Raw genomic sequence first — 25,672 nt, forward strand, 5'->3', positions numbered from 1 at the left:
TAAAAGGTCATCTAAGAACACAGTCTGTACACTGCCAGAGAAGTCTGGGTAGTACTAGAGGTTCACAGACTTTCTTGATCTGGGGTTTGTCAAAGATTTTTCATGTCTAGTGGCCATTCCCCACCCTGTATCAGGCATAGTTAGGACATTCACAACCCAGACAATTTTTTTCACTAGATACTTCTGAAATCTTTAATTGATACATTCAGGTCTTTATATTTTTTCCCTTCCGAGTCTTTATTTAAATTCCAGTTAACATACAATGTAATATTAGTTTTAGGCATAGTATTTAGTGATTCATCACTTACACACGACACCCGGTGCTAATCCCTGTCACTTGTTAAACCCATTGGTATACTCCGAGCCATTAACTCATCCTTTAAACTTCCCTGCTTTATATATTTGCTTTTTTTTTTTTAGGAATCCCCAGACTCTCCAGTTATTCCATGTACCTACTTTTTCCAGTTTTTCAGTCTTCCTTCTATCTTTATTTCTTTTCCTGTCCATCTTAGTTTCCATAACCCATCTCTCCAGTCCTTTTCTTGCTAGTACCTGTAAGTCATTATCTATCCTTCATCTTAGCCTGGCAAATTCCAACCAAGGATGAAACTATTTTGTCTATGTGCGGGGAGCTGAGCATAGCAGGAGAAAGTCATACAGTTCTGCAGACTGGTACGACATAAGTAATCAACCTCGATTAGGCCCTCAGTGCTACCTGACTTTCATGTTCTAATACTTTACCAGTTACTTCACTTTCCTACTCCGTAACAATTTTAGATTTCTTTCCATCTTTTCAAACCTTTGCCCTTCTCTCTCCGAATTCTCAGTTGATGACTTGAATAGAAGCAATCAGATTGTATCTGCCTCAGATTTCCACTACCATATCCATAAAATTGCGAGAATCCACACTCACCCTCACCTCCTATTGCATTTGAGGAGTTTTCTCACTTAACAAAGACCTGAGCCCTTCCCTCCATAGGGAATGGGATCTAAGTCCTCTGGATCCCATTCCCTCATCTCCTCAAATATCTTCTCCCACTGTGTTCTAAATCCCCTGCCTCTACTGGATCTTTTCATCAGCACTTAAACATGCTGTATAGTTTTTCTTATCTTTAAAACATGTTTGTAGGAGGGGTGCCTGGGTGACTCAGTCTGTTAAGTGTCTGCCTTCAGCTCAGGTCATGATACTGGGGTCCTGAGATCAAGCCGTGCATTGGGCTCCCTGCTCAGTGGGGAGCCTGCTTCTCCCTCTCCCCCTCCCCCTGCTTGTGCTCTCTCTCTCAAATAAAATCTTTAAAAAAAATAAAACACATTGTTGGAGTGTATATTGTTCTTTAGCTATCACTGTCTCTTCCTATTTATAGCCAAATAGCATTAAACAGTTTCCCGTACTCATTGTTTTTACTCTTTCACCTCCCATTGTATTCTGCTGACTCCAGTCTATTTTCCATCCCCCTCATTCCAAGGAAACAGCTCTCAGACATCCATATTGCTAAACCAAGTGGACATTTTTCTTTTCTGTCCTTATTTTACTTAGCAGTGTTAACAATTGAGCCTGCTTTAAAACTTCCTTCTTTTGGCTTTGGGGATGCCACTTTTTTTTCTAGTTTTCTTGCTACCTTGACCATTTCTTCAATCTTCTTTTCTGGATTTTCTTCTTTTACTGGACCTTTAAGTGTTGGGAGTTTCTCAAGGCCATCTTCTTTTCTCATTCTACCTGTCTTCCTTCTACCTATAGATGATCTCATGCTGTGACTTCATTTACCGTAGGTATATTGATAACTCCCAAATTCATTTCTTGAATTAAGTCCTCTGGTTTTCAGATTTTTATGCCCACCTGTATACTTGTCTACTAGGATATGGACACCACAAATTCAGCATGTACATGAATTTAGTATCTTCTCTTGCAAAATGGACCTCCCCCTCCCCGCAGTGTTCCTGTTTAATTAATGATACCCCTTCTCAGTTGGTTCCGCCATAAACCCAGGAGTTATCCTTAATCTCTTCCTTACCTCCATGTATAGTCTTTTAAATAAGTCATGTCAAATCTACTCCATACGTCCTGGATTCTGTCCACTTCCATCAGCATTGCTAGCCTATATTATCCACATTAGTATCATCTCTCTCTTAGACAACTATAATAACCCTCTAACTGGTTTCCTTGCCTTCACTTTTGTTTCTGTTTAATCGATTCTTAACAGTCTGTTTTAAAAAATTATAATTTTTAAAAGACATCTCAAAATTATTACTCTCTTTAAAAAAACTTGGAGTGGCTTTCTATTGCTCTTATGGTAATGTCTAAACACTTTAATGTGATCTGCATGGTCCTCAATAATCTGACTTCTCTCTCTTAAGGTTTATCTTTCTGTTCCCACTCTAGCCACGGTGGCTATGTTTTAGTTGACTACACTTTAGTTTACTTGATTACACTAAGCTCCTTCTTGTCTTAGGGGCTGTATATAAGCTGGCACATTTGCTTTTTACTCTGCCTACTTTTATTCTTTATATCCCAGCATAAATTTCACTTCCTCAGTGAAGTGTTATCTGATACTTCCAGACTACCTTAAGTTACTTTCACAGCTTCCTGTATTCTTCTTTCTTAAGATTTACCATAATTACGGGTTTTTGGTTTTTTGTTTTTTTTTGACACAGTTTCTGAACTCTCTTACCCACTAAACTGCAGACTCTGTGAGAGCAATGATTGTATTTCTCTGATGTACTTTAACTTCCAGGGGTCTGGGTCCCAGTAAAAGCATGTGATGAATATTTTTTGAAAAAAGTGACTGAATACCTTTCAACAAAATGGAACAGTGACAAATAGTAAAACTGATTTTTTTTTTGTAGCATTTCACTTAGATAGAAGAAATTCACCACCAAATAGCTTGACACCATGTCTAAAGATTCGAAATATGTTTGACCCAGTAATGTAAGTATTATGATCAGAGGTGTATGTAATTTTTATTTGGAATATTCTTAAAATGCTGTCTGTAATTGAACAGTCTCTCTTACTTTTGAATCTCTAAAGAAATGTTATGTTTTCCTTTTCTTCCTCTTTTGTTAAGTTTAAAGCAAAGGTTTGGCCAAAAGACCTGGATGTATAATAATTTGTTAAACTTCTACAAAGCTTTGTAGGTACTGTGAATCCCCATAGCAGATAAATGCTGGAGTCAAGTTAATGATACACATGGTGATAAACAGTACCCTTTATTAAGTGTATAAGTCTCTTCTGCCAACATTCTTGCCTCAGTAGGCAATATGGGTAAAAATATCTGCTATTTTTAAACTTCCAGTCTCTAATTGTAAAAAAATCTCTGCAAAGATGTACACACTTTCTGTAAGTCCTGTCTGTCCATGCAATATTTGAGAAACTTTTCTGTTCATTTAATATTTGAGAAAATTTCTTTCTATATGATTACAGCAGCACATGCATCCAGAGATTAGCACTGGCAAAAATTACTGCCTTAGAATCTCTAGTATTTCATATATAAGCTGTAATAATTTTTAGAATTTGCTTCCTAGAGGTAACTGCTTATTTGTTCAATGATGTGACGGGTCAGATTCTGTTTTGTAAAAAAAAATCCTGACAGGGGAAACTGTATTATGTATAGAATACCCATAAGTCTCATTTAATAACTCATTTATTTCAAGAAATAGTTGATATGAGATTGCAAATAAGTGACAACAAAATTGGAAATGTGGAGAAGCCCTGTTAGTATACGTACACAACCCTCTCCATTTTGCATAGATAGAAGCACTTAGCAGTGTGGTGATCCCTCTGTTGGGAAGCTTACCCCATACCTTAGGGATTAGGAAATCAGTGCCAGTCCAGTATTTTGTTACCTAAGATGAAGATTTATGATTTTAAAGTATAGCCGCTTTCCCTTTGGCCCACCATCTATATCTCACAAGTAAGACAAATATGCACTGCTGCAGCAGGAAATCTTAAAGCTCTCATAATAGTAAGGTGACTCTTTGTGCAAAATGTTTGTCCTGTATCATTCTTCCATTATTTTGAAAAAGAGAAGCTCAGAATGAACTATTTACTCTAGGAATTTTCCTAAAGTTTAGGAATTTGAAAATATCATTTAAAAAAAAAGTAATACTTGGGGTACCTGGTGGCTCTCGGGGTGCCTGGGTGGCTCAGTCAGTTAAGCATTTGCTTTGGACTCAGGTCATGATCCCAGGATCCTGCGATTGAGCCCCGCATTGGGCTCCCTGATCAGTGTGGAGTCTGCTTCTCCCTCTCCCTCTGCTTGTGCTTGCTCCCTCTCACTCTTTCTCTCAAATAAATAAAAAAAATCTTTAAAAAAATCAACTTTCTTTTTTTGAAAAAGGTTTTATTTATTTGAGAGAGTGAGTGGGGGGGCATGCCCTTCGCACACATGCACACATGCAGGGGGAGAGGCAGAGGGAGAGGGAGAAGCAGGTTCCCCACTGAGCAGGGAGCCTGACGTGGGGCTGGATCCCAGGACCCTGAAATCATGACCTGAGCCGAAGGCAGATGCTTAATTGACTGAGCCACACAGGTGCCCCAATAATACTCAACTTTTATGAGTTCACTACAACTCATTAAAATGTTAACACTTGCTAGGAAGAAAAAAAAAAAAACAGGTACATAAGATTTCAGACATAAAAATGACAGCACATTTGTTCTGCTGTGGTGGGCTAATCCTTCACTGCACAGCTCTGTGCTTTCTTACACTGGAAAGTGAGAGAAGGTCTGGGACTGAATGCTAATATTTTTTAAATCTACTGCTAGTAACAAGCATTTACTTAACTACTAGTTTTAACAATATGTGGTTTTGAAACTATCCCCTTCTGGTAGTATATATGTATGTTATAAGAGACAATGAAGACTTTTGAGTAGGAGTATGGTTGTTGATTTTTGTTTTCCTTAATTTTTAGGGAAATAGGGGATCAGTGGCATTTGGCAATTCAAGAAGCAATTTTAGAAAAATGCAGTGATAATGATGGCATTGTTCACATTGCAGTAGACAAAAATTCACGTGAGGTAATTAAAGTAACTTTTACTACTGAATTCTACATTTTGGATTTGTTGCTATTAAACTAAAACTGTTTCTTTTTTTCTCTCTCTTTTTTTTTGAATTATCACAGGGTTGTGTATATGTTAAATGTCTGTCTCCAGAATATGCTGGAAAAGCTTTTAAGGCATTGCATGGCTCTTGGTTTGATGGTAAGAAGTTTGAGTATTACAAACATTTTAAAATGATAAATTATGGCTTACTGTTAAACTATACCAGATTTTAAATTAAAGAATTTTAGGTCAGCATTTTCAAGAGTAATTATTTAAGATTGCTTTATTTGCATATTGTGTTCATATGTCTTTTACCAGTTTGTTTTCTATAAATATTAAGCACAGTTTTACAGATCTAAAATATTATTTTTATCTTACAACAGGGAAATTGGTTACAGTAAAATATTTACGACTAGATAGATATCACCATCGCTTTCCCCAAGCTCTTACTTGCAATACTCCCTTGAAGCCATCAAATAAACATATGAACTCTATGTCTCATCTTCGTCTTCGGACTGGCCTAGCCAATTCTCAAGGAGGTTCCTGAAAAGACTTTCTTCCACTCCTAGGACTGGTATTTACAATAGGAAAATTCCTGTTTAGCTTCCTGTCTTCCTTTTAAATGCTTTTTGTATGTAATATTTTTATTGAATACAGCTCTGTTTGAATGTTCCAGAAATCTTAAGGTTCCAAAGGGACTTAGCAGTGAGGCAGCAATGCTGAGCAGGCAGAACAATTGTTTCATTCAGTTTTTGGAGCTCAGTTAAGCCGATGCATTTACAGTTTTGCATGAGGAACATTGACTTATTAAGCATTTTCAGATGTGGTGATTGTGTTTTTGCACCACAGAGTGTTTGGATAATCACACAAAAGCATGGTGAAGAGGCTTCTCGTATTTCCATAATTTCCTGTGAACTAATGTTGTGAATTTTTGTATACAGTCACCTGCATAATAGTTCCTTACCAGGCTAATGTGGTAAAACTGTTATTTCCCAATTTAACCTTAGGTTTCTATTGCTTGTAAGAGATTCATTTGTTACAGCTGGAATACAGGAAAACTAATTTGGGTTTAGTGGTTACATATAAGTGTAGGTGGATGTACATGTACTTAAACTGGCTTTTGTATATATGTATAAATGCTGGTGGTGGCGAAAGTAGTCTTGTTTTGTGAGGATGTCTGCATTAAAGCAGTAAAATAAGCTTCCTATTTTATTCATAATCTGATGTGTATATATATGTATGTGTATATATGTGTGTATGTGTATATATATGTATGTGTGTGTGTGTGTATACACACACACACACACACACACATACATATGGCTGTACTATCACATAGATCAAACAGCCAGACACCTGGAAGTATTAGATACAAGTTTAAAATATCTTTTATAAGTTTTATATAAAAATGTCTGAGTATGATTTTGTGTGAAAGTTCCGATATCAGTTGTAATGGGTTCAAATTTATGTGAGCAATAAAGATGCAATTGGCAGATATTGGAAAAGTATTTTGTGAAAAGCTGTATTTATTATAAATACTAGGACTATGACATAGTACTATTGGGATTAAGTCATTTTCCCAATCTATTTATAATACAATGAAATGTCAGCTCCCCTGTTGTATGTCAGGTTTAAAGCAGGGCATATTGTTGCAGCAAAATGTGTTTTTGAAAAATTATATTTGAAATTTTGGGTCATGAAAGCTTGCAATATAGTAAATGCACGAGTGACCGTCGCTTTGTGCCTCGGTACTTACTTTGTTTCAGTAAAGTTGTTTTATTACTGTTTATTATTTCAGATTAAAATAGTTGCTGAGCAGAGTTTACTTGTAATGTAATAATTGGCTTTTTTTTTTTTAATAACCTGTTGATATATCTTTGTCAGTCCAAATGAATATGTGAAACAGCTGGAATTGTACCAATTTTGATTTTGTTTAAAGCTCAGTTTCCTTTTTGTTTTTTAATTGTATATGTGTTGGGTTTGCAGCATGAACTTGCACAGATAATGCACGTTTTCTGGTTAAGTAAACATGATGCACACTGTTCTGTAACAGAAAACCCTATTGTGCCTTACCTATGTGCTTTTGTGGGCACCATGTTTATGAAGAATAAAAAATGATTTGTTATCTGAAGAGAATAAATTTTAAATTCTCAGTTTATGTCTCAGATGCTAAAGTGTGAAAATATAAATATATATATAATATATAAAATAACCAATCTTTCTGTATTTTATGTGCATCATAGTGACTTATCTGAGCTTAGTGACCCCCATCTTGTGACCTGTTGCAAGAGTGAATGTAAAAAATAGTCGTGGCATCTTAAAAGGTCGCCTTTTGATGCAGATGCATCTTTTTTTTTTGCTTCTAAAACATATTTCATGTAAACATTGTACATTTATTATTGTAATATATACTATTATGCAGCTTATTTTACCTGAAACTGTTAAGCCGACCAAGATCCCTCCCTGCAAGACAGATGGGAATGTGTATAATAACTAGATATTTGAGAAGTTCTGAAGTTTGATGTAATCTGTTACTTGTCCTGTTAAAAAAAATGAAAAATTCTAATTAAAAATTTATTAGGTTTTTTTTAATGTGTCTTGGCTTTTAAAAAACTTTTTAAGTGCCCTGTGTCTTTATTTTTTTAACCAGTGAAAGTAGGTGCCTTTATTTTAAATCTTCTTGGGGGTCTGTAAATATATATGCGCTCATAAAGATGGATGAAGACCCTAAAGTTAATTTTAACCATCCATTCCTCAGCATCTTACATTTCTTTATGAAAATATCTTTTTCTAACTCTCAAGTGTTTGGATCAAAGTGGGGCAAGACTATAAATCAGCTGTATCACTAAAGCAGCACTGTTTAGTTTAGACATTTTTCCATAGCAAGACTTTCTCAAAAAAGGAAGTCATTTTTTTTACATATTCTGCTCAAAACTCATCTCATTATAAACCAGCAGTTTATGGGCTAGCCTCTTTGAATAGCATTGGTTTAGAATTTTTGATGGTTTAATCAAGTAAAAAGAAGACTTGATTAGTCAGTCAGTTGGTAGACTCTCATTGATTGCTAACAAAGGTCAGGCATTGTTACATGTTAGGGATGCAAAGATGAAAAAGACATGGCCAAAACCTCAAGATGGTCCCCATCTAGAGGAAGAACGTAGAACAGATAAATTAAAAGACAGTGTGGAAAATATAGTGAGAGAAAAAATTATAGGAGTACAGAGAGGCACCTTATGCATTTTTTTTTTTAAGATTTTATTTATTTATTTGTTAGAGGCAGGCAGAGGGAGAAGCAGGCTCCCCGCTGAGGAAGGAGCCTGATGTGGGACTTGATCCCAGGACCCTGGGATCATGACTTGAGCCGAAGGCAGACGCTTAACCGACTGAGCCAACCAGGCATCCCACCTTATGCATCTTAATAGAGGGAGAAGACATAAGGCAGATGAGATAACAGTTGAGCCATATTTTAGTTCAGTTTAACATTTATTAAACACGTCTTAATTAGTATAGATTCAATGATAAGTCTCCTCTCCCTTGAGCTCTTAGGGGAGCTTTTATTGTGATAAGCTCATAAAAATTGATGTGTGGAACCTGAATTTTTGTAAAATCCATTTTCACATTCATTGGTCTGTAGATTCCTGAATACCTTTTAAATATTGAAGCTGGATATTGGACTTCATTACATTTTCCTTCTGTGGTATTAACTGTTGGAATGACAAGCTGTGAATTCTGAGTGAGCAATGATTTGTTTTATCATATACACAGAATATTTCCTTTAGTAAGATTGACCTGACAGTTCTCCCTGCTCCTAGTAATATCACATTACTATAGGTTATCTACCTGGCTTCTTTGCCCTTTTTTCCTAGACTTATCTCGGCAAGTCACTTCTTCCAGATGACTCAACAGAGGATGCTAAATCAAGCAGAATTTGGGCAGCCATTCTTTTGGAAAGGATGCTGAGGAACAGGTACTTAAGAACTGAAAATAATTAGAAACCAAAAGTTGTGGTTTAAAGAAACTGAATGTCCCGGATGCTCATTCTCTTGGTCCAGTAAGCATGAGTAGCTACTGCCTCTAATCCTCATTGGAGAAACTTTATGACCAGAAATATATCCTGATGGTAGATTTTTGCACCTGAGAACCTCTGCTAGGGGCTGCAGGAGAGTAATTTGTTGATTCTTAGATTTTAAAACCAATAGAACCTGTGTACTTGGATTTACTTTTTCTTCCATGGGTGGGCATTGGAGGCCGGCACATGCTCCTGAAATTGAAAAGAAGATTATCTAGGCATAGAGAGCACATGAAAAAAGATGCATGAGATAAAACCTACTGCATGTATAGAGTACCAACATTGACTTACAGTTGAATTACTTAATAAAAAAGTGGGCAGTGATCATCAGGTCATGGAATGCTTTGTAGGTCACATTATGAAGTTTGGATGTTGGTTGTTAAAGGGAGTTCAGGTGAGGATTGGTTGTGGTGAAAAATGGAGAAAGGATTTGACAAGATAAAATGGGAAGGACTTAATTGGATATTAGGAGACAAATTGATGTCCAGTTTTCTAGTATGGGAATTCTAATAATTGCAACATTTAGATGGAAAAGATGATAATTGACTTTTTGGACATTTTTGAGGTTGGAATGCTTATGGAATATTCAGGTGGATGTTCCTAGCAAGTAATTGAATTTCTAATTCTGTGGTATTTTTGAGAAAGATCTGAGCCTAGAGATACAATTTGGGCATTAAAACCATGAAAGTAAACTAGACCCAGAAAATGAACGAGAGAATCCATATAGAGACAGAAATTTAGTTCACTGCCAATTCTGCCATACTTAATTGTATGGTTGGGGATGGCATGAAGTATTAAGGAAAATTTGAAACAAATTAAGAGGATGGAATTTGAAAAGGTCCTTGGCATGAAGTTAAAGCGGAAATTTTATGACTCCCATTTCTGGCTTGGGCAGCTGGTTAGATGGTGGTGACATTTCCTAAATTATGGGTTACTGGAGGCAGGGCTCAAGAGGCCAATCAGGGTGGTAGATAAGATTTCTCAGAATTGTAGCAGTTAAAATAATCCTCTGACTTTTCTAATGTAGAACATTGTTGGAGGAAGGGCAAGACAGAGGTGTTTGAGAATCTCTCCAAAAAACAGAATTGTTAACTTAGATAATGTTCTGGCATTATCTTTGATTCTCTGATAGTGATTAGAAATTTTCCTGCTTTGTAAAAATATGAGATGTTGAGTAGATCTAGAAACCTATGATTGTCAAAAGAAAGCATAAGTATAAAAGTTGACTTTTAAACAGAACTGTTCATAAGTGGTTTGCCATATACCCAAGACTAGAAACTTGCTTGAAGCCATGTATTATACAGCCTTTGTAAACTAGTCAGGTCTTCCAGGCCTGCAACCATTTCTTGGCGACTTCATTTCTGCTTTGATCTGTTGGAAATTTTAACTTTTAATGGGCAGTGTTATTTTTGTATTTCCAAATGCTGCAATACTTCCTTTTACCAAAAACAAAAACCAAAACAACCCCCTACTAACGTGGAGATTTTAGTGGCTTTTTATTTCCTACTGAATAGTAGCCAAGTTTAAGTTGGTACTCAGGGTCTGCTTTTATTTAGACCAGTGCTTGTCCAATAGAAATAAAATGTCATGTGTAATTTAAAATTTTATGATGGCCACATTAAAAAAAAGTAAAAAACAGGTAAAGTGAACTATTTAACTTTATATATTCAGGATATTATCTCAGCATGTAATTAAAAATTTTATTAATGAGTTATATGCTTTAAAATCTAGAATATATATTATACTTACAGCTGGGGTAACCCTGTGTTGTATGACTTACAGTGCTAAAACTTACACAGTTGGTCACCTTATTAACAGCCCATCTTAATTCAGATGCTACATTTTCACCGAAAATACTTGATCTATATTTTGATTTTATAACCTCTGCCATTAGAAAAAGTAGATTCACATATCCAGGTTCTTCCAAACATACTTAAAAGTTTTCCTATAGCTGAATCAGGTATCAGTTTTTAAGTTTACATTAATTCACATTAAAACTTTAATTCTTCAGTCATAGTAGCCATATTTTAAATGCTCAGTATCCATGTGTAGCCAGTGTGAACCACGGTGACAATGAAGGTCTAGACCAACCTGCACCTTTCCATCCGAGTCCCGCTTACCTGCCCTGGGCCCCAGCTAAACTGCACTGCGTGACTTTCACGGGCATACCTAACTCTTGCTTGATTCTGCCTTTACTGGCACTAGTCATATTGTTCCTTGTTCCTTGAAACATCCTTTGTTTCCGTTTCTGTATGCCCAAATCTTGCCCACCCTCTAAAATGTTACTCATATGTCGCCTCCAGGAAGTGTTGTTGATTATTTCTGGCTGAAAGTAATTTCTTCCATGTGCATTTCTGAAATACTTGATTTGCACTTCTCTTACTGTTTTAGTAGTTTATGTCTTGTATTACAGTGTTTCCAGTCTGCTCTAGTTTGGCTTCTGTACTCAGCATTCCTCTGAAATTGCTCCTCTGGAGCACCAAAAAACTTCCTTTTGCCAAATTCAAGAGTCACTTCTAAAGCTTCATCTTTCTTGAACTTGTAGCACCATCAGACATTGCTGATCGTTGCCTCTTTTTTTACTTAAACATTTTTTTTTGTTAAATAACTCACACTTATTAAGAATATATTGAAATATTTTACTTACATTTTGAAGTATACCATCATCTTAAGATACAGAATATTGATTTTGAAGCACTTCTCTGCCTTTGCCTGATGCTTCTCTCTCTTTCCCTACTCCCAGATAACCATTATTCTGAATTGTGTGTTAATAGTTCTTTATTTTGCATTACAGTTTTACCACGTATGTATGTGTCTCTAAATACATTGTTACTGCTTTTGACCTCTTATGAATAGAATCAGATGTATACTTGAGTGACTTTTTTTTGTTCAACATAGTTATTGAGATTCATCTGTAGAGATGCAGGTAGCTTTCATTCATTGTTATGACTGTATAGTATTTATAAAATATACCACAATTTATTCAAGTATCCATGGACATTGAGATTGTTCTTTAAAACAGTTTTTTAGTGTTAAAAATAAGGTAGCTATGAATATTCATTCTTGAACATTGAACATGTTTCCTGCTGTACACATTCAAGTTTCTCTAGGTCAGTGATAACTCAAAACATGTGGTTCTCTAGTCAGCAGCATCAGTATCAAATGGTAACTTATTACTCCAAGCAAGTTATTGGGCCACACCTAGACTTACTGAATCAAGAACTTTGGAGTTGGGGGCCTATAACCTGTTTTCACAAATCCTCCAGGTGATCCTGATGCACATTCAAATTTGTGAACCATTGGTACAAAGGTTCCCTTTGCAAGATTAATTTGCATCTCCTGATTCCGATTTTTGGCTTCCATATTCTTGAAATTCTTTTCTTTTTTTCTGTGACATTTGAGAAATTCTGATGAGGAAATGGTTTGTGCCTGGCCTAAGGTAGTAGACTGAAAAATACACAAAGAAAGCAGGTTACATATATTCCATGGCTAAACTCTCAAGGCTTTGGCAAATCCATAACCTGAAACTATTTTCTTTGATGATCAGTTATTTTGCATAAGGACATTCTGTTCAGCCTTTTTGCTAGCTGCCATCTCATCAATTTACCAAAAAGGTATATAAACAAGACTTAACTGTTGCTAGATTGTACTTTGCTTCCTCTGTTTTTTTACCTCTTTCCTATGGTGGTGGTGGGTTTTTTCCCTTTTTTTTCTTTTTTTTAAAGATTTTACTTATTTATTTGACAGCACAAGCAGGGGGAGCAGCAGACTGGAGAGGGAGAAGCAGGTTCTCCACTGAGCAGGGAGCCCGATGTGGGGCTGGATCCCAGGACCCTGAGATCATGATCTGAGCTGAAGGCAGACACTTAACCGACTGAGCCACCCAGGCGCCCCTGTTATTTTTCTTTTTTAAAGATTTTATTTATTCATTCGAGACACAGAGACACAGAGAGAGAGCACGAGCAGGGGGAGAGGGAGAAGCAGGCTTCCCGGTGAGCAGGGAGCCCGATATGGGGCTCGATTCCAGAACCCTGGGATCACGACCTGAGGCGAAGGCAGACACTTAACCATCTGAGCCACCCAGGTGCCCCTTGTTTTTCTTTTTTGGTTTTTTTTCTTTGATAGGTTTTTCACTGTCCACCTCATGTGACTAAATTTCCATGCAAGTAACTAAATATCTGAGTTACACACCACAATCCCATTTTTCCTCCTGCGTGATTTGTTACTCGTTTTCAGTTTCTTCTGCCAGGTCTTCCTCCTTTGCTCACTTACAATATTGGAGTGCCCTGGGCCTCAGTTTGAGCCCCTCTCCTATCCTCTGTCTAGATGTTTTCTCTGGGTGATCTTACCCAGGCCTAATGAATGACTCCCAAATTTCTGTCTCTAGCTTGGCTCCTCCCTCTAGGTCCAGACGTGTATATTCAACTTGGAATTTAATATCTCCATTTGGATGACTAAAGGTTTTTCAAATTTTGTATACCAAAACAAAGTTCTGATTTTCATGCTTCTTTGCCTCCAAACCCATTCTTCCTCTATAGTCTTTTCTCAGTAAGTTACACCATATATGTCAGTTGCTGAAGCCAAAAATCTGGAAGTTATTCTTTCTCTCTTTTCAATTCCTACGTTCAGTTAGTTAATAAGTCCTTTCAGCTATTCCATATCTCTATCTATCTATCTATCTATCTATCTATCTATCTATCTATCTATCATCTATCTATCCATCCATCCATCCATCCATCCATCCGGTATCTATCCGTTCTCTTGACACCATCATTATGTCTTGCCTGGATTGTTGGAAAACCCTAAGCTGGTCTCCTTGTTCCCTGCCCAGCTGTAATTCATTTTCCCTGCAGGAGTCAAAGTTGTCTTCAAAAACGTGTATCAGAACATGTCCGTCCCTAAAATATAATCCTCCAGTGGTTGCCATTGCATTTACAGTAAAGTCCAGATTTCTTGTTACAGCCTTCAAGGCCCTATATGAACTGGTCTGTACTAATTTCTCCAGATATTTCCCTATCATGCTTCTTCTACTCTGGTTTACCTTCTATTCCCTGATAAGACTTTCCAACTTAGGGCCTTCATACTGTTCTTACTGGAATGCTTTTACCCTGGGCCTACGTCTTCCCATGTGATGACATCCAACTTATCTATTTTTTCTTTTGTTGCTCATGTTTTTGGTATCTCTTTAAGAAAGGATTGCCTAAAAAAAAAAAAAAAAAAAGATTGCCTAATCCAAGGTGATTTACTCGTATGTTTTATTCTAAGAATTATATTATTTTTGCTGTTATATTTAGACTGTGGTCATTTTGAGTTAAATTCTATTTATTATGTGAGATAGGGGTCCAGCTTTATTGTGTTCATGTGGATATCCATTTGTGATGTCCCAACACCATGTATTGGAAACACTATTCTTTTGCTCATTGAATTATCTTGTCACCTTTGCTGAAAATCAGTTGACAGTAAAAGTGAGGGCTTATTTCTGAACTCTAAGCTCTATTCCATTTATTTATTTGTCTATCCTTATGCTAGTACCACACTGTCTTGATTACTATAGCTTTATAGCAAGTTTTGAAATAAAAACCTTTTCCCTTTTCTTTTTCAAGACTGGTAGCTATTCTGGATCCCTTGAATTTCCCATGAATTATTTAGGATTAGCTTCAGTTATTGCAAAGAAGCTAGCTGGAATTTTGATAGGGATTGTGTTGAATCTGTACATTAATGTACAGCCCTGGGAGTACTGCCATCTTAACAATATTATGTGTTCCAGTACATGAAAATGGGATGTCTTCCATTTATTTGTCTAATTTTCTTCCACAATGTTTTATAGTTTTCATAATATAAGTTTTGTACTTCTCTTAAATTTACTGCTAGGTATTTTTTCTTGTTAATGCTATTATATATGGAACTTTAAACACTTTTAGATTGTTCATTGCAAGTGCATAAAATACAATTGCTTTTTGTATATTGATCTTGGGTCCTGCCACCCTGTTGAACTTGTTAGTTCTAATAGATTTTAGTGAATTCCCTAGAATTTCCTATTTATAAGATCATGTCATCTGCATATATAGTTTTATTTATTCCTAGTGCTCCCCTTTTTTTATCTTAGATGCCCCCCCTTTTTCTTTAGTTGCCCTGACTAGAATCCCTAATACAATGTTGACCAGAAGTGGCAAGAGCAGATATCCTTGTCTTGTTCCTGATCTTAAAAGGAAGAGCATTTAGTCTTTCATGATTAAGTATGGTGTTAGCTGTGAGTATGTTGTGTCTTCATTTACATTAATCTCAAAATATTTTCCTGGGGTACCTGGGTGACTCAGTCAGTTAAGCGTCTGCCTTCAGCTCAGGTCACAATCCCAGGGCCCTGGGATCGAGCCCCATATCAGGCTCCCTGCTTAGTGGGGAACTTGCTTCTCCCTCTCTTTTTGCCTCTCCCCCTGCTTGTGCTCTCTCACACTCCCTCTGTGTCAAATAAAATCTTTAAAAAAAATATTTTCTCTTTCATATTGGGGAAGTTTCCTTCTATTTCTTGTTTGTTGTTTTTATCATGAAGGGCTGTTGGATTTTGTCAAGTGCTTTTTCTGTGTCTACTGAGATGATCATGTTGGCTTTTGTCCTTTATTCTCTTGATAATGGTAAACCAACCTTGCACTCAAGTCTTAGGTCATGATCATGGTATGTAATCCTTTTTCTAGGTTGCTGGATTTGGTTTGCCAGTACTTTTTTGAGAATTTTTGTGTCTGTATTCCTAAGAGATATTTGGTCTCTAGTTTTCTTTTTTTGTGAAGTCTTTGTCTGGTTTTGGCATCACAGTTTACTGATTTTAGAATGAGTTGGGAAATAGTCCCTCCTATTTTTTAGAAGCATTAGTGAAAAACCAATAATTAATTATACTTTTTTTTATTTTTTTAAGTTTTTATTTAAATTCCAGTTAGTTAACATACAGTGTAATATTAGTTTCAGGTGTACAATATAGTGATTCAACAATTCCATGCATCTCCCGGTACTCATCACAACAAGTGCACTCCTTAATCCCCATCACCTATTTAACCCATCCCCCCCCACCCACCTCCCCTCTGGTAACCATCAGTTTGTTCTCTATAGTTAAGAGTCTGTTTCTTAGCAGCCCCCTCCTTTCTTCCCCTCTTCATTTGTTTCTTAATTCTACAATGGAGTGAAATCATATGGAATCTGCCTTTCTCTCACTGACTTGTTTCACTTAGCATTATACTCTCTGGCTCCATCCATGTCATTGCAAATGGAAAGATTTCATTATATTTTAAATGTTTGGTAGAATTGGTAGAATTCACCATTGATGTCATCAGGCTTGGGCTTCAGGTTGTTTTTTGATTGCTAAATCAATGTTTTCACTTGTTATAGGTCTGTTCAAATTTTCCCTTTCTTCTGAGGTCAGTTTTAGTGGTTTGTGTCCTTCTAGGAATTTTTACATTTCATTTATTACTTAATTTCGTGGTGTATATATAGTTGTTCATAGCATTCCCTTGTAATCATCTTTATTTCTCTAATGTTAACAGCATCACCCGTTCTTTACCGATTTTAATCATTTGAGTCTTCTTTCCTTTTTTCTTGGTCAGTCTAGTTACAAGTTTGCCAGTTTTGTTGGTATTTTCGAAGAATCAACTTTTGGTTTTGTTGAGGTTGTCTATTATTTTTCTATTCTTCATGTCATTAATTTCTACCCTAGTCTATTATTTCCTTCCTTCTACTTGTTTTGGGTTTATTTTGCTCTTCTCTTTCTGGTGTAGTTTAGGTGGAAGTTTAGGTTATTGATTTGAGATTTTTCTTTTTTTTAGTATGGACATTTACAGCTATAAATTTTCTCCTAAACACTGCTTTAGTTGCATCCCATAAGTTTTGGTAGATTGGGTCTTCATTTTCATTCATCTCAAAGTATTCTTATTTCCTTTTGGTTTCTTTTCTGATCCTTGGTTATTTAAAAGTTTGTTGTTTTATTTCCACGTATTAGTGAATTTCCCTTATTTCTTTCAGTTACTGATTTCATTCCATGTGGTTGGATAACATATTTCATTTGATTTCAGCCCTCTTGAATTTTTTTTTAAAGATATTTTAGAGAGAGAGTGTGCAGGTGCAAGCAGGGGGAGGAGCAGAGGGAGAGACTCCTCAAACAGGTTCCCCACTGCGTGTGGAGCCCAATGTGGGGCTCAATCCCAGGACCCTGAGATCATGACCTGAGCCAAAATCAAGAGTTGGGTGCTTAACCGACTGAGCCACCCAGATGCCACCCCCTGCCCTAAACTTCTTGAAGCTTATTTTATGGCCTAGCATTTGGTCTATCCTGAAGAATGTTCCACATAAACTTGAGAGGAATATATATTCTGCTGCTAAAAACTAGGTCACCAGGCATTAACAGATAACTCTTTGTGCCATGACTGCCTCCCCTACTTGATCACATATTTGGTTTTCTGCTTTTGTTTTCTTTTTGGCCTCTAAGGATTTCCCTTACATTAATTTACTTAAAAAGATGTTTTTCATGTTTAATCCAATATAAAAGATGTTTTATAATGGGAGGTTTATTCAGGATGTCTTGTTCCATTCTGTTGCTAGAAATAAGTTCCCACCTTATTCCTTCCTTATTGCCCCTGTCTTTGAAAATCACTTGTTTTCTTTAAGGAAAAGTAATCTGGCTCTTTTGATTGGTACCTTGGTTCAATAGAATAGTCTTTTTTTAAATGGTGATTTGATAGATAGGTACACTGATATTACATGTGAATAGATTCAGCAAGAAATATATAAGACCTATGTGAGGAAACTTTCCTAAAAGGAGATTAAGGAAAACAAATAAATGGAGGTATATATAATTTTTCTTGATAGAAAGACTGAATATAGCAAACAGACTACCTAATTCTTCCTAAATTGGTAAAGAGGTTTAATGAATTCCAATAAAGATTTCAATAGATTTAAATTAATTTCTAGGGATTTCAAATGAATTTCTGTGATATCGGATGGATGAACAAGAAAGAGTAAGTTTTTAAAATTAAAATACTTAAAAGGAGAGACTGGCCCTATCATATATTAAAGCAAATTAAATCTGTGTTAACACTGCTACACAATTATATAAGCAGACAATCAATACCTTTAAACAGATAATTATTGAGTATAACCAATACCAGAAGGTCATTTAAATTAAATCCACTTAAATCAGGGACCAGATTTTCATTATAAATAGTTTTATTAAAACTCTGACTTGAAATTTTTTGCTAAAATTATAAAAATAAACTTATTTCCTATATAATGAAGTTAACTTAAATATTTTAACTCTTAGAAATAATTTTTTGGAATTTTTTATTGACAAAATTATTTGATACATGAAATGATAGTTTTCATTTCATGTTTGATTTCTACTCCTTAATTGAATCATTTTCAAAAATATCCTAGACTTCATTTTTGTAAGGGTTTCTCTCTAATCAGATCATTCTTTAATAAACTTCTTGTGTCATTGCCCTTTTGGCCTTAGCTTCTGCCCTTTAATTGCTAACAGGACCGACACATTCTGTAGCTATGTTCACGATTTGAATAGTTCTCCATCATGTTTATCAACGTCATGAAATCCTACGTATTTTGTGAGATTTGCCAGTTCACTTTGTAATGGATTTTCATTGCACTTGCATTGTATTTTAGAATGACAGTCTGGAAGACACTGGTAAATACAGGCGTGAACACAGATGATACTGTGAAGTAGAGAAAGATATTAGAGGAGGCCCAGGCTTTTTCTAAGAGTATTTTATGTTATGATTCAACACCAATAACAGATTACATGGTCAATAAATACTTGAATTATGAGGGCACTTTGGTATATAAGAATTCAGTGTATGGGGGCGCCTAGGTGGCTCGGTCGGTTAAGGGTCTGCCTTTGGCTCAGGTCATGATCCCAGGGTCCTGGGATCGAGCCCCACATTGGGCTCCCTGCTCGGCGGGAAGCCTGCTTCTCCCTCTCCCACTCCCCCTGCTTGTGTTCCCTCTCTTGCTGTCTTTCTCTGTCAAATAAATCAATAAAATCTTTAAAAAAAAAAGAAAGCAGTGTATGGTAAAGGTTGCTTTATTTTATTTTTTTAATTTTTAAGGTGATTTTAAATATGAGCAGGGAAAGTGGATCATTCTCTAAAAGTTAAAAGAAAAATTAAGAGAAAAAGTTAGAGCCATAATGTAACCAATGCCTGGGCCTTTGGCTCCTGCAACTGTATCTCCTTTGAAGAGGCACACACCCTTGGCTTGTGGTAACTTAGAAGATTTTAATGACGAGATACTTCCACACTGTCGGAGTCACTCAGTTTCCTTAGACTAACTTGGCTCAGAGAAGGTATCTTTCACAAAGATTTCATATGTCCCAATAACACAACCAGTGTTGAGTTGTATTCTTGAAGTTCAGTATCCGCTCCTTATCTTGCCAAGGTCCAGGACAAAAGGGCAGGAGGATGGTTTCCTGATGCTTATTTTGTTCAGTCATAGTTGGGCTTCTCTACATCATTACCGGGCATCTGTTTTCTAAAACCCTCGCAACGTATCAGTGGAGAAGGGAATTTTATCAGAGGAACATGAGTAGCAGAGCTGTTCTGAAACAGTGGTAGGCCACAAATGGGTTCCAGATGTGCTAATGTGCCTTTCAAGTGGTGGGCTCAGGGCCTCCTTAACTCTGGCAGTTGTTAAACTGTGCACTGTACAATGATTTTCCTTTTCTTTCTATGCCATGAATACACGTTTGGGGAGTACTGTTCTAAGCAATTAGCTGCGAACAATGGGAACATGAATAATATCATTATGCAAAGAGTCATTTGGTTTAGGGAAAAAAAATAGATTGTAGCAGAGAATGGATGAGGGGGCAGGTTAGACTTTTTCCTGAACCTCTGAATTCACTCCAGGTCTATTTTCACATAAGACTGTATCATCAATTTACATTAGTATCAGCCTTTTGCAGTTTTTACCTGTTCCTGGTCCTTTACACATACCCAGATACATTCCAGGAGGAATAAAGAGTTGAGAAATAGTCATAAAATAACTAAAAGAAAACATTTGATATAGGGTTTAGCACAGAAACAAATCAGAAAAAATGCTACATGTGGTTGTATTAAAACAAAAAAATCAAGCACATCTAAAAATTTTAAGAATTTAAAAACAAGCAAATGGAAAGATACTAGCAGTAATAGCATATATGATTTGCAGTAATATTCTACAAATAAAAATCATTCTAACCTAAAAGACTAAAATCTCAATAGAAAATAGCCAAATGACATCAGGAGATGATCCACAAATGAAGAGCTGCAAATGACCAATAAATATGTGAAACATTCAGCCACAGATGTAAATGCAGATTAATTAACAACTGAGGAAGCTACATAAGAAATTGGACAGATTTTATTTTAGTTTAGGGGAAATCGGCCCCTTACATAAATTCTGGTAGTTGTGTAAAGTGATGAGCATTTTTATAGGTCAATTTGGCAATACATTTAAAAAAATGTTTTAATCTTCATACCCTTTTGACTTTATGTTTTAATTTAGGAGTTTATTCTGAAGAAATGATCAGAAATGACATGAAGAGATATGAAAATGATACTCATTACAGCTTTATACTCTGATAAAAATGAGAAACAATTCTACAAAAATGAGAATGGATTATGGATTATCATGATGGAATCATGGGCAGTCATTAAAATGTCTTTGGAGAATAAGGTATGGAAAATATTGTCTGTATGCTGCTTAAATTGCATGTACATTATTTCAAATACACTATATTTCATCTCATATACTCTTAATTGGATGAGGTATTGTTTTCTCTGGCACTAAGAAAGAAAACAACAACAAAAATAACCCCCAAGATAAGAATTCTGATAAAAGACCCTAGCATAAAGCTAGGCAGAGTCAGGATGAATGAGAACTAGACTCGTCTCTGGAAAGGGACAGCAAAGAAACCAGTTGGTCCTCATTCAGAGTGTGATTCTAATTCCTACCACCAACCACCATGATCCAGAAAGCTTCAAGCAAAGAGAAAATAGAGTGTTCCCAGTTGGTAGTTCTCACAGGTAGAAGCAAACGTAAGTCCCCTGGCAGAAATTGGACTTCATGCAGATAGGTAGCAATTTTTTTTTTTCTTTTGTAACTTTTTCAGTGACTTTGTAAAGACCCCGTTGATTCTAAAATGAATTTCTATATTAGAATTGTTAGAAATGAAAAATTGTGTCTAGGATGGAAAGAGCATACTATATACATGCAATTGGAGGGAAGTACTCTGAAATTTAGCAGTGAAGTCCAATCTGTTGGATTACATATGTATTTTACAAAACTTCTCCATGAACATTCATTACATATATTTAAATTTTTACCTTAATTAGGATTCCCATAATTATTTTTAGTCCATTTTCTTAATTTGGTCTCCTCTGTTAGCATATTTTGAATCATTACCAAGCTTTGGCAGTGAAGCTTAGGCATTTTAGACTTTTTATAATTTCAGGACTTTGGAAAAGAGCTATATTTTGGCTGCAGACCTGTGGGTTGTTACTGTTAGCAGGTATATGAAAAGTCTTCCAAAATACTGGATCCCTGCATTGAAAGAGAAAAAAAGAAAAAAGGAGGAGTGTTTAACAGCACAGTCTCTGGAGTGAGACCCAGGCTCAAATTTCAGCCTTGACATATACTAGTTTTATGACTTTAGGCAAGTTATTTAAGTAGTCTAAGACTCAGTTTCCTCATTTTTAAGAATGATAATTGTATAGTTGAGAGAATGAAATGAAATAATGTAAAATGCCCATCATATAATATCATTTCTAAATCAAAGGTTTGTGGGACCAACTGCTTGAAAATGTGATTTATTTTTAATATCCCTTTGCTTTTTCATTGTAGTCACTCTTAACAATGGTCATGCGTAAGACAGATCTTTGAAGATTCATAATCTCTTCAGTGCTTCCCTTTTTAAATGACATATTCCCTATCTGCAAATAGAAAAATGATTAGCATAACCTTGATGCAGAAAAGGAAAATTTATAGGCCAGTCTCACTGAACAAAGATGCAAAAATCCCCAAACTAAAGTGGCCAGCAAACCAAATCCTGCAACACACAAGTAAGAATTATACATCATAACCATGTTGGATTTATTCCAGGAATGTAGGACTAGTTTGACATTAGAAAATCAGTATAATTTGTCACATTAATAGAATAAATGAAATAAATATCATCTCATTTAGATGCAGTAAACTATCTAATAAAATTCAAATTCCACATGCCTTTTTGTAAGAAAAGTAATTCTTAGCAAACTAGAAGGGAACTTCTTAAATCTCATAAAAATTATTTACCAAAAACCTAAAATGAACATATTAATGGTAAATTCTCTGGTCTGTCCTTATTGGGTACAGTTTTGAAACCTGTTTTGACTTCTTCCTTTATTTCTAAAACAGGTTATTGTTGTTCTTCACTATTAACTATTTTTGTTCTTTTGAAACTAATGTATTCTCCCATTTTATCTTACTTGAAATGATAAACCTTGATAGTCTTTCAACTCTCCTAAATTATGCATTTTATTGTTAGTTTTTCCCAACTATTGTGTTGCAGAATTCTTCCTTTTTATGCTCAGTGCTTGTGCTCTCAAAAGGCAGAAAATCTAAATGTAAATTTATTTTTCTCAATGTGAATAACACCGAGATTTAGATCTCAGCTATGACAGTGTTCTAGAATTATCATCATTGGAACTATGGTAGTGTCGGTAATTAGAGTTGTGTCAGCTTCTGACTGGAATGGACCAGTTGTATTTCACCAATGACTGTCTACAATCAGTCCTGTGTTATTAAAATGTTCCTTACTATGACGCTAAACATAAAGGCTGGTATAATCTTTTGCCTATAGGAGTCTTAGAGGCTAATTTTATGGTGAGGCTCTGTTTTATGGTGTACATCCTTGGAAAATACCAGGAGCAACAGAGATGAGTGGAGAGCAGACAGTGAATGAGCAGGAGAGACTGCTTCTGTGAGCAGTCCTGTGGGTTGAATCCTCTCCTCACATTGGAGGAGCTAGCCATGAGCCTTGTATGTATACTCATTCTGTTATTCATCATTGTAAATTATACATAGTTTCACATTTAAACCACATTTTCAAAAATTACAACGTGTCATATCTCAATAATCGTCTAATTATATACAGAATTACCATTTTCATTTTCCATTATGCTTTAATAACATGGAAAAAATCAAAATTGCCTTTCTTGGTTTTCCTCAAGGGTAGTTGAATATACTTAAAATACTATTTCGTTATAATTATGACAGAGCCTTATCATATTTGGAGATTGGTGGAATAAATATTGCCCCATGTAATTGATATGTTTAGAGAAGTAGGCTATTTTCATTATGTTCAGAAAAAATATGTACTTATAATACAGTGTATCATATTCTAGTATTAGACTGGTACAGAAAATGCCTATTTACCTGGAGTAATTTTTAAAGATATGTCTTAAATTTAGTTATTTCAGTTACCCAAGAGTTATAATCTGATTTTAAAATAACCAATTTTCAAAGAATATAATAAAATATTCACAGTGCTAAAACTCTGGGGAGCTTAATTTAATCACTGATGACTCAGGAAGCAAGTTAGAATCTTGCAGTGCCTCATTTCATAATGAACCTCTCTTAATGTAGCGTAAAGTGAAAATTCTAGTTATTTGAATTTCCTATTTGGATTATGAGTAAACATATATATTTTGTAAGTCATGAAAGCTGTGTTATATACGCCTTCATGTATTTTTCTATAATCCTGTCTACCCCTGTTACAGGCTTTTTAGAAAAGAGAGGATGAAACTTACTCTCCTCGATTGGAAAGTAGACATGAAAAATTACTCTGGTTACTCTAAACCTGAATTTCTCAAAGAAGGACATGTGGACCACCTCTCTTAGAATCATCTGGGGTGGGGCACCTGGGGGGCTCAGTCATTGAGCGTCTGCCTTCGGCTCAGGTCATGATCCCAGGGTCCTGGGATCGAGCCCCACATCGGGCTCCCTGCTCCGCGGGAAGCCTGCTTCTCCCTCTTCCACTTCCCCTGCTTATGTTCCTGCTCTCGCTGTCTCTGTCTCTGTCAAATAAATAAATAAAATCTTTTCATATGGGGTTCTTGTTAGAAATGCAGATTCCTGAATCCTTCACCCAACCTGCTGAATCACTGTATCTGGTAAAGATCCCAGGATAGTAACAGGCTCTCCAGGTAATTCTGACAAAAGTTTGAGACTCGTTGCCAGATGGCTTCTGGATCTGAGATCTCAACCTAGGGTAGGCAGCACCTAAATCATTCCTCCCGTGGATGCTGATACAGGAAAAAAGTGACAAAGATTGAAATGGGTGTGCTACTTCCCATAGAGTATGAGAACAGGAAATAATATGTTCTGCCGTCAGACCAAAGGAATTTTAGAGGCAAAGCTGGAAATAGTTCAGAGCTGTTTCAGTCATATTTATAACATCATTGCTTACTTAAGGTATAGATTTCTTATGTGTTTTTCTTTATTGATGTGAAGTAACACAAAGTTAGCTGAGCATCATTTGATTCATTTGGAAATGTTTTTATTGTTTTAATGCTTTGCTTTTACTCCCAGACACTATAGTAAATGTCTCTTTGGGGTTTCTTTCCACTGAATATTTTGAGTTTTCAGAGCTTTGGTTTTGATATAATTACATATTTTCATTAATGCAAGCCAATTTTACTTGCAGTTCTAGTTGTAACTGGGCTTATTACTGGGAGCAGAATATAATGGTTTTTAGAAGAAACTTTTTCTTTTTTTCATTTTATGCCGTTGTGGAAAAATAAGCGGATGATAGTTTTATTTGGCCCATTTGTTTTTCCTATGAGAGTTGAAACATGTATAAATTCACCACCTCCCTCCTTCCCCCTTCAACAATACCCTTTCCATCCTCCCACCCCCATTTGAAGGGTCAGTCAACAGCGCTTATTTATTAAGCGCTCATTACACTATGGGAACGTACAAAAGAAGACTCTACTGTCCTTTTCAGTATTCTGTTACTGTTGAGAATTCAGTCAGTATCCAAGTCTTGCCCATAGCTCTACTACCCCAAAGTTTGCAAAACTCACTTTTGCTCAAGGGCAGCTTTCACTAAGCCACAGGTCGGTCATGAAGGCTGGCCTTACTTTTCCCCTCTACCTGCCTTCTCCAAAATGCTCCCCAGCCCTGTGTGCTGTGGCCCTTCTGGTTTTACTGTGGGCTGTTCTTGAAATACTGTTGATCATCAGTTCTGAATCCTAGTCTGTCCCTATGTTTATAAGAGGAATGGGTTGAAACCGGACTGCTTTCTCCTTGCTATCTGGACCTTTTAGCCTCCACAAATGAGGCACCAGCACCTGGGGAAGATAATTTCAGACAGAATCACAAAGTAGGAGAGAGATGGGTTAAAGCTCTGTAGCACTACTTTGGGTTTTCACTTGGCATCACCCAGGGGATAAGACCTTAAGGGTTGGAAGCTTTTAGAGAAAGTCACCTTCCTGAATGCTCCTGCCTGCCCTGCTTTCAGGTTTGTATTACCACCTCAAAAAGAGTTCCTTCTTTGAATC

General features: G+C 36.1%; 2 protein-coding genes across 3 annotated transcripts in view; both read left to right on the top strand.

The window, feature by feature from the left end:
* The window catches only part of LEMD3 (LEM domain containing 3), a 78,367-nt gene extending 57,637 nt beyond the window's left edge, over positions 1–20,730 (top strand). The window contains exons 10-14 of one of the 2 annotated variants that reach the window (XR_003610516.2): positions 2,845–2,926; positions 4,906–5,011; positions 5,116–5,194; positions 8,902–9,002; positions 20,637–20,730. Coding sequence is in view for 1 of the 2 variants with exons in the window: in XM_028110816.2 (XP_027966617.1) it covers positions 2,845–2,926; positions 4,906–5,011; positions 5,116–5,194; positions 5,419–5,582 (431 nt within the window). In the remaining variant the exon portion in view is untranslated. Of the gene's footprint in view, positions 1–2,844; positions 2,927–4,905; positions 5,012–5,115; positions 5,195–5,418; positions 7,628–8,901; positions 9,003–20,636 lie in introns of those variants that run through there. The other variant, XM_028110816.2, reaches the window with a different exon arrangement.
* Positions 20,679–25,672, top strand: part of MSRB3 (methionine sulfoxide reductase B3) — a 176,716-nt gene continuing 171,722 nt past the window's right edge. The window contains exon 1 of the mRNA XM_028110817.2: positions 20,679–20,807. Coding sequence (XP_027966618.2) covers positions 20,679–20,807 — 129 coding nt within the window. The remainder of the gene's footprint in view (positions 20,808–25,672) is intronic.

This window comes from Eumetopias jubatus, unplaced genomic scaffold (assembly GCF_037043125.1).
Source record: "Eumetopias jubatus isolate StellerSeaLion01/CBP00866 unplaced genomic scaffold, mEumJub1_p1.0 scaffold_8, whole genome shotgun sequence".
Classification (NCBI taxonomy): Eukaryota; Metazoa; Chordata; class Mammalia; order Carnivora; family Otariidae; genus Eumetopias; species Eumetopias jubatus.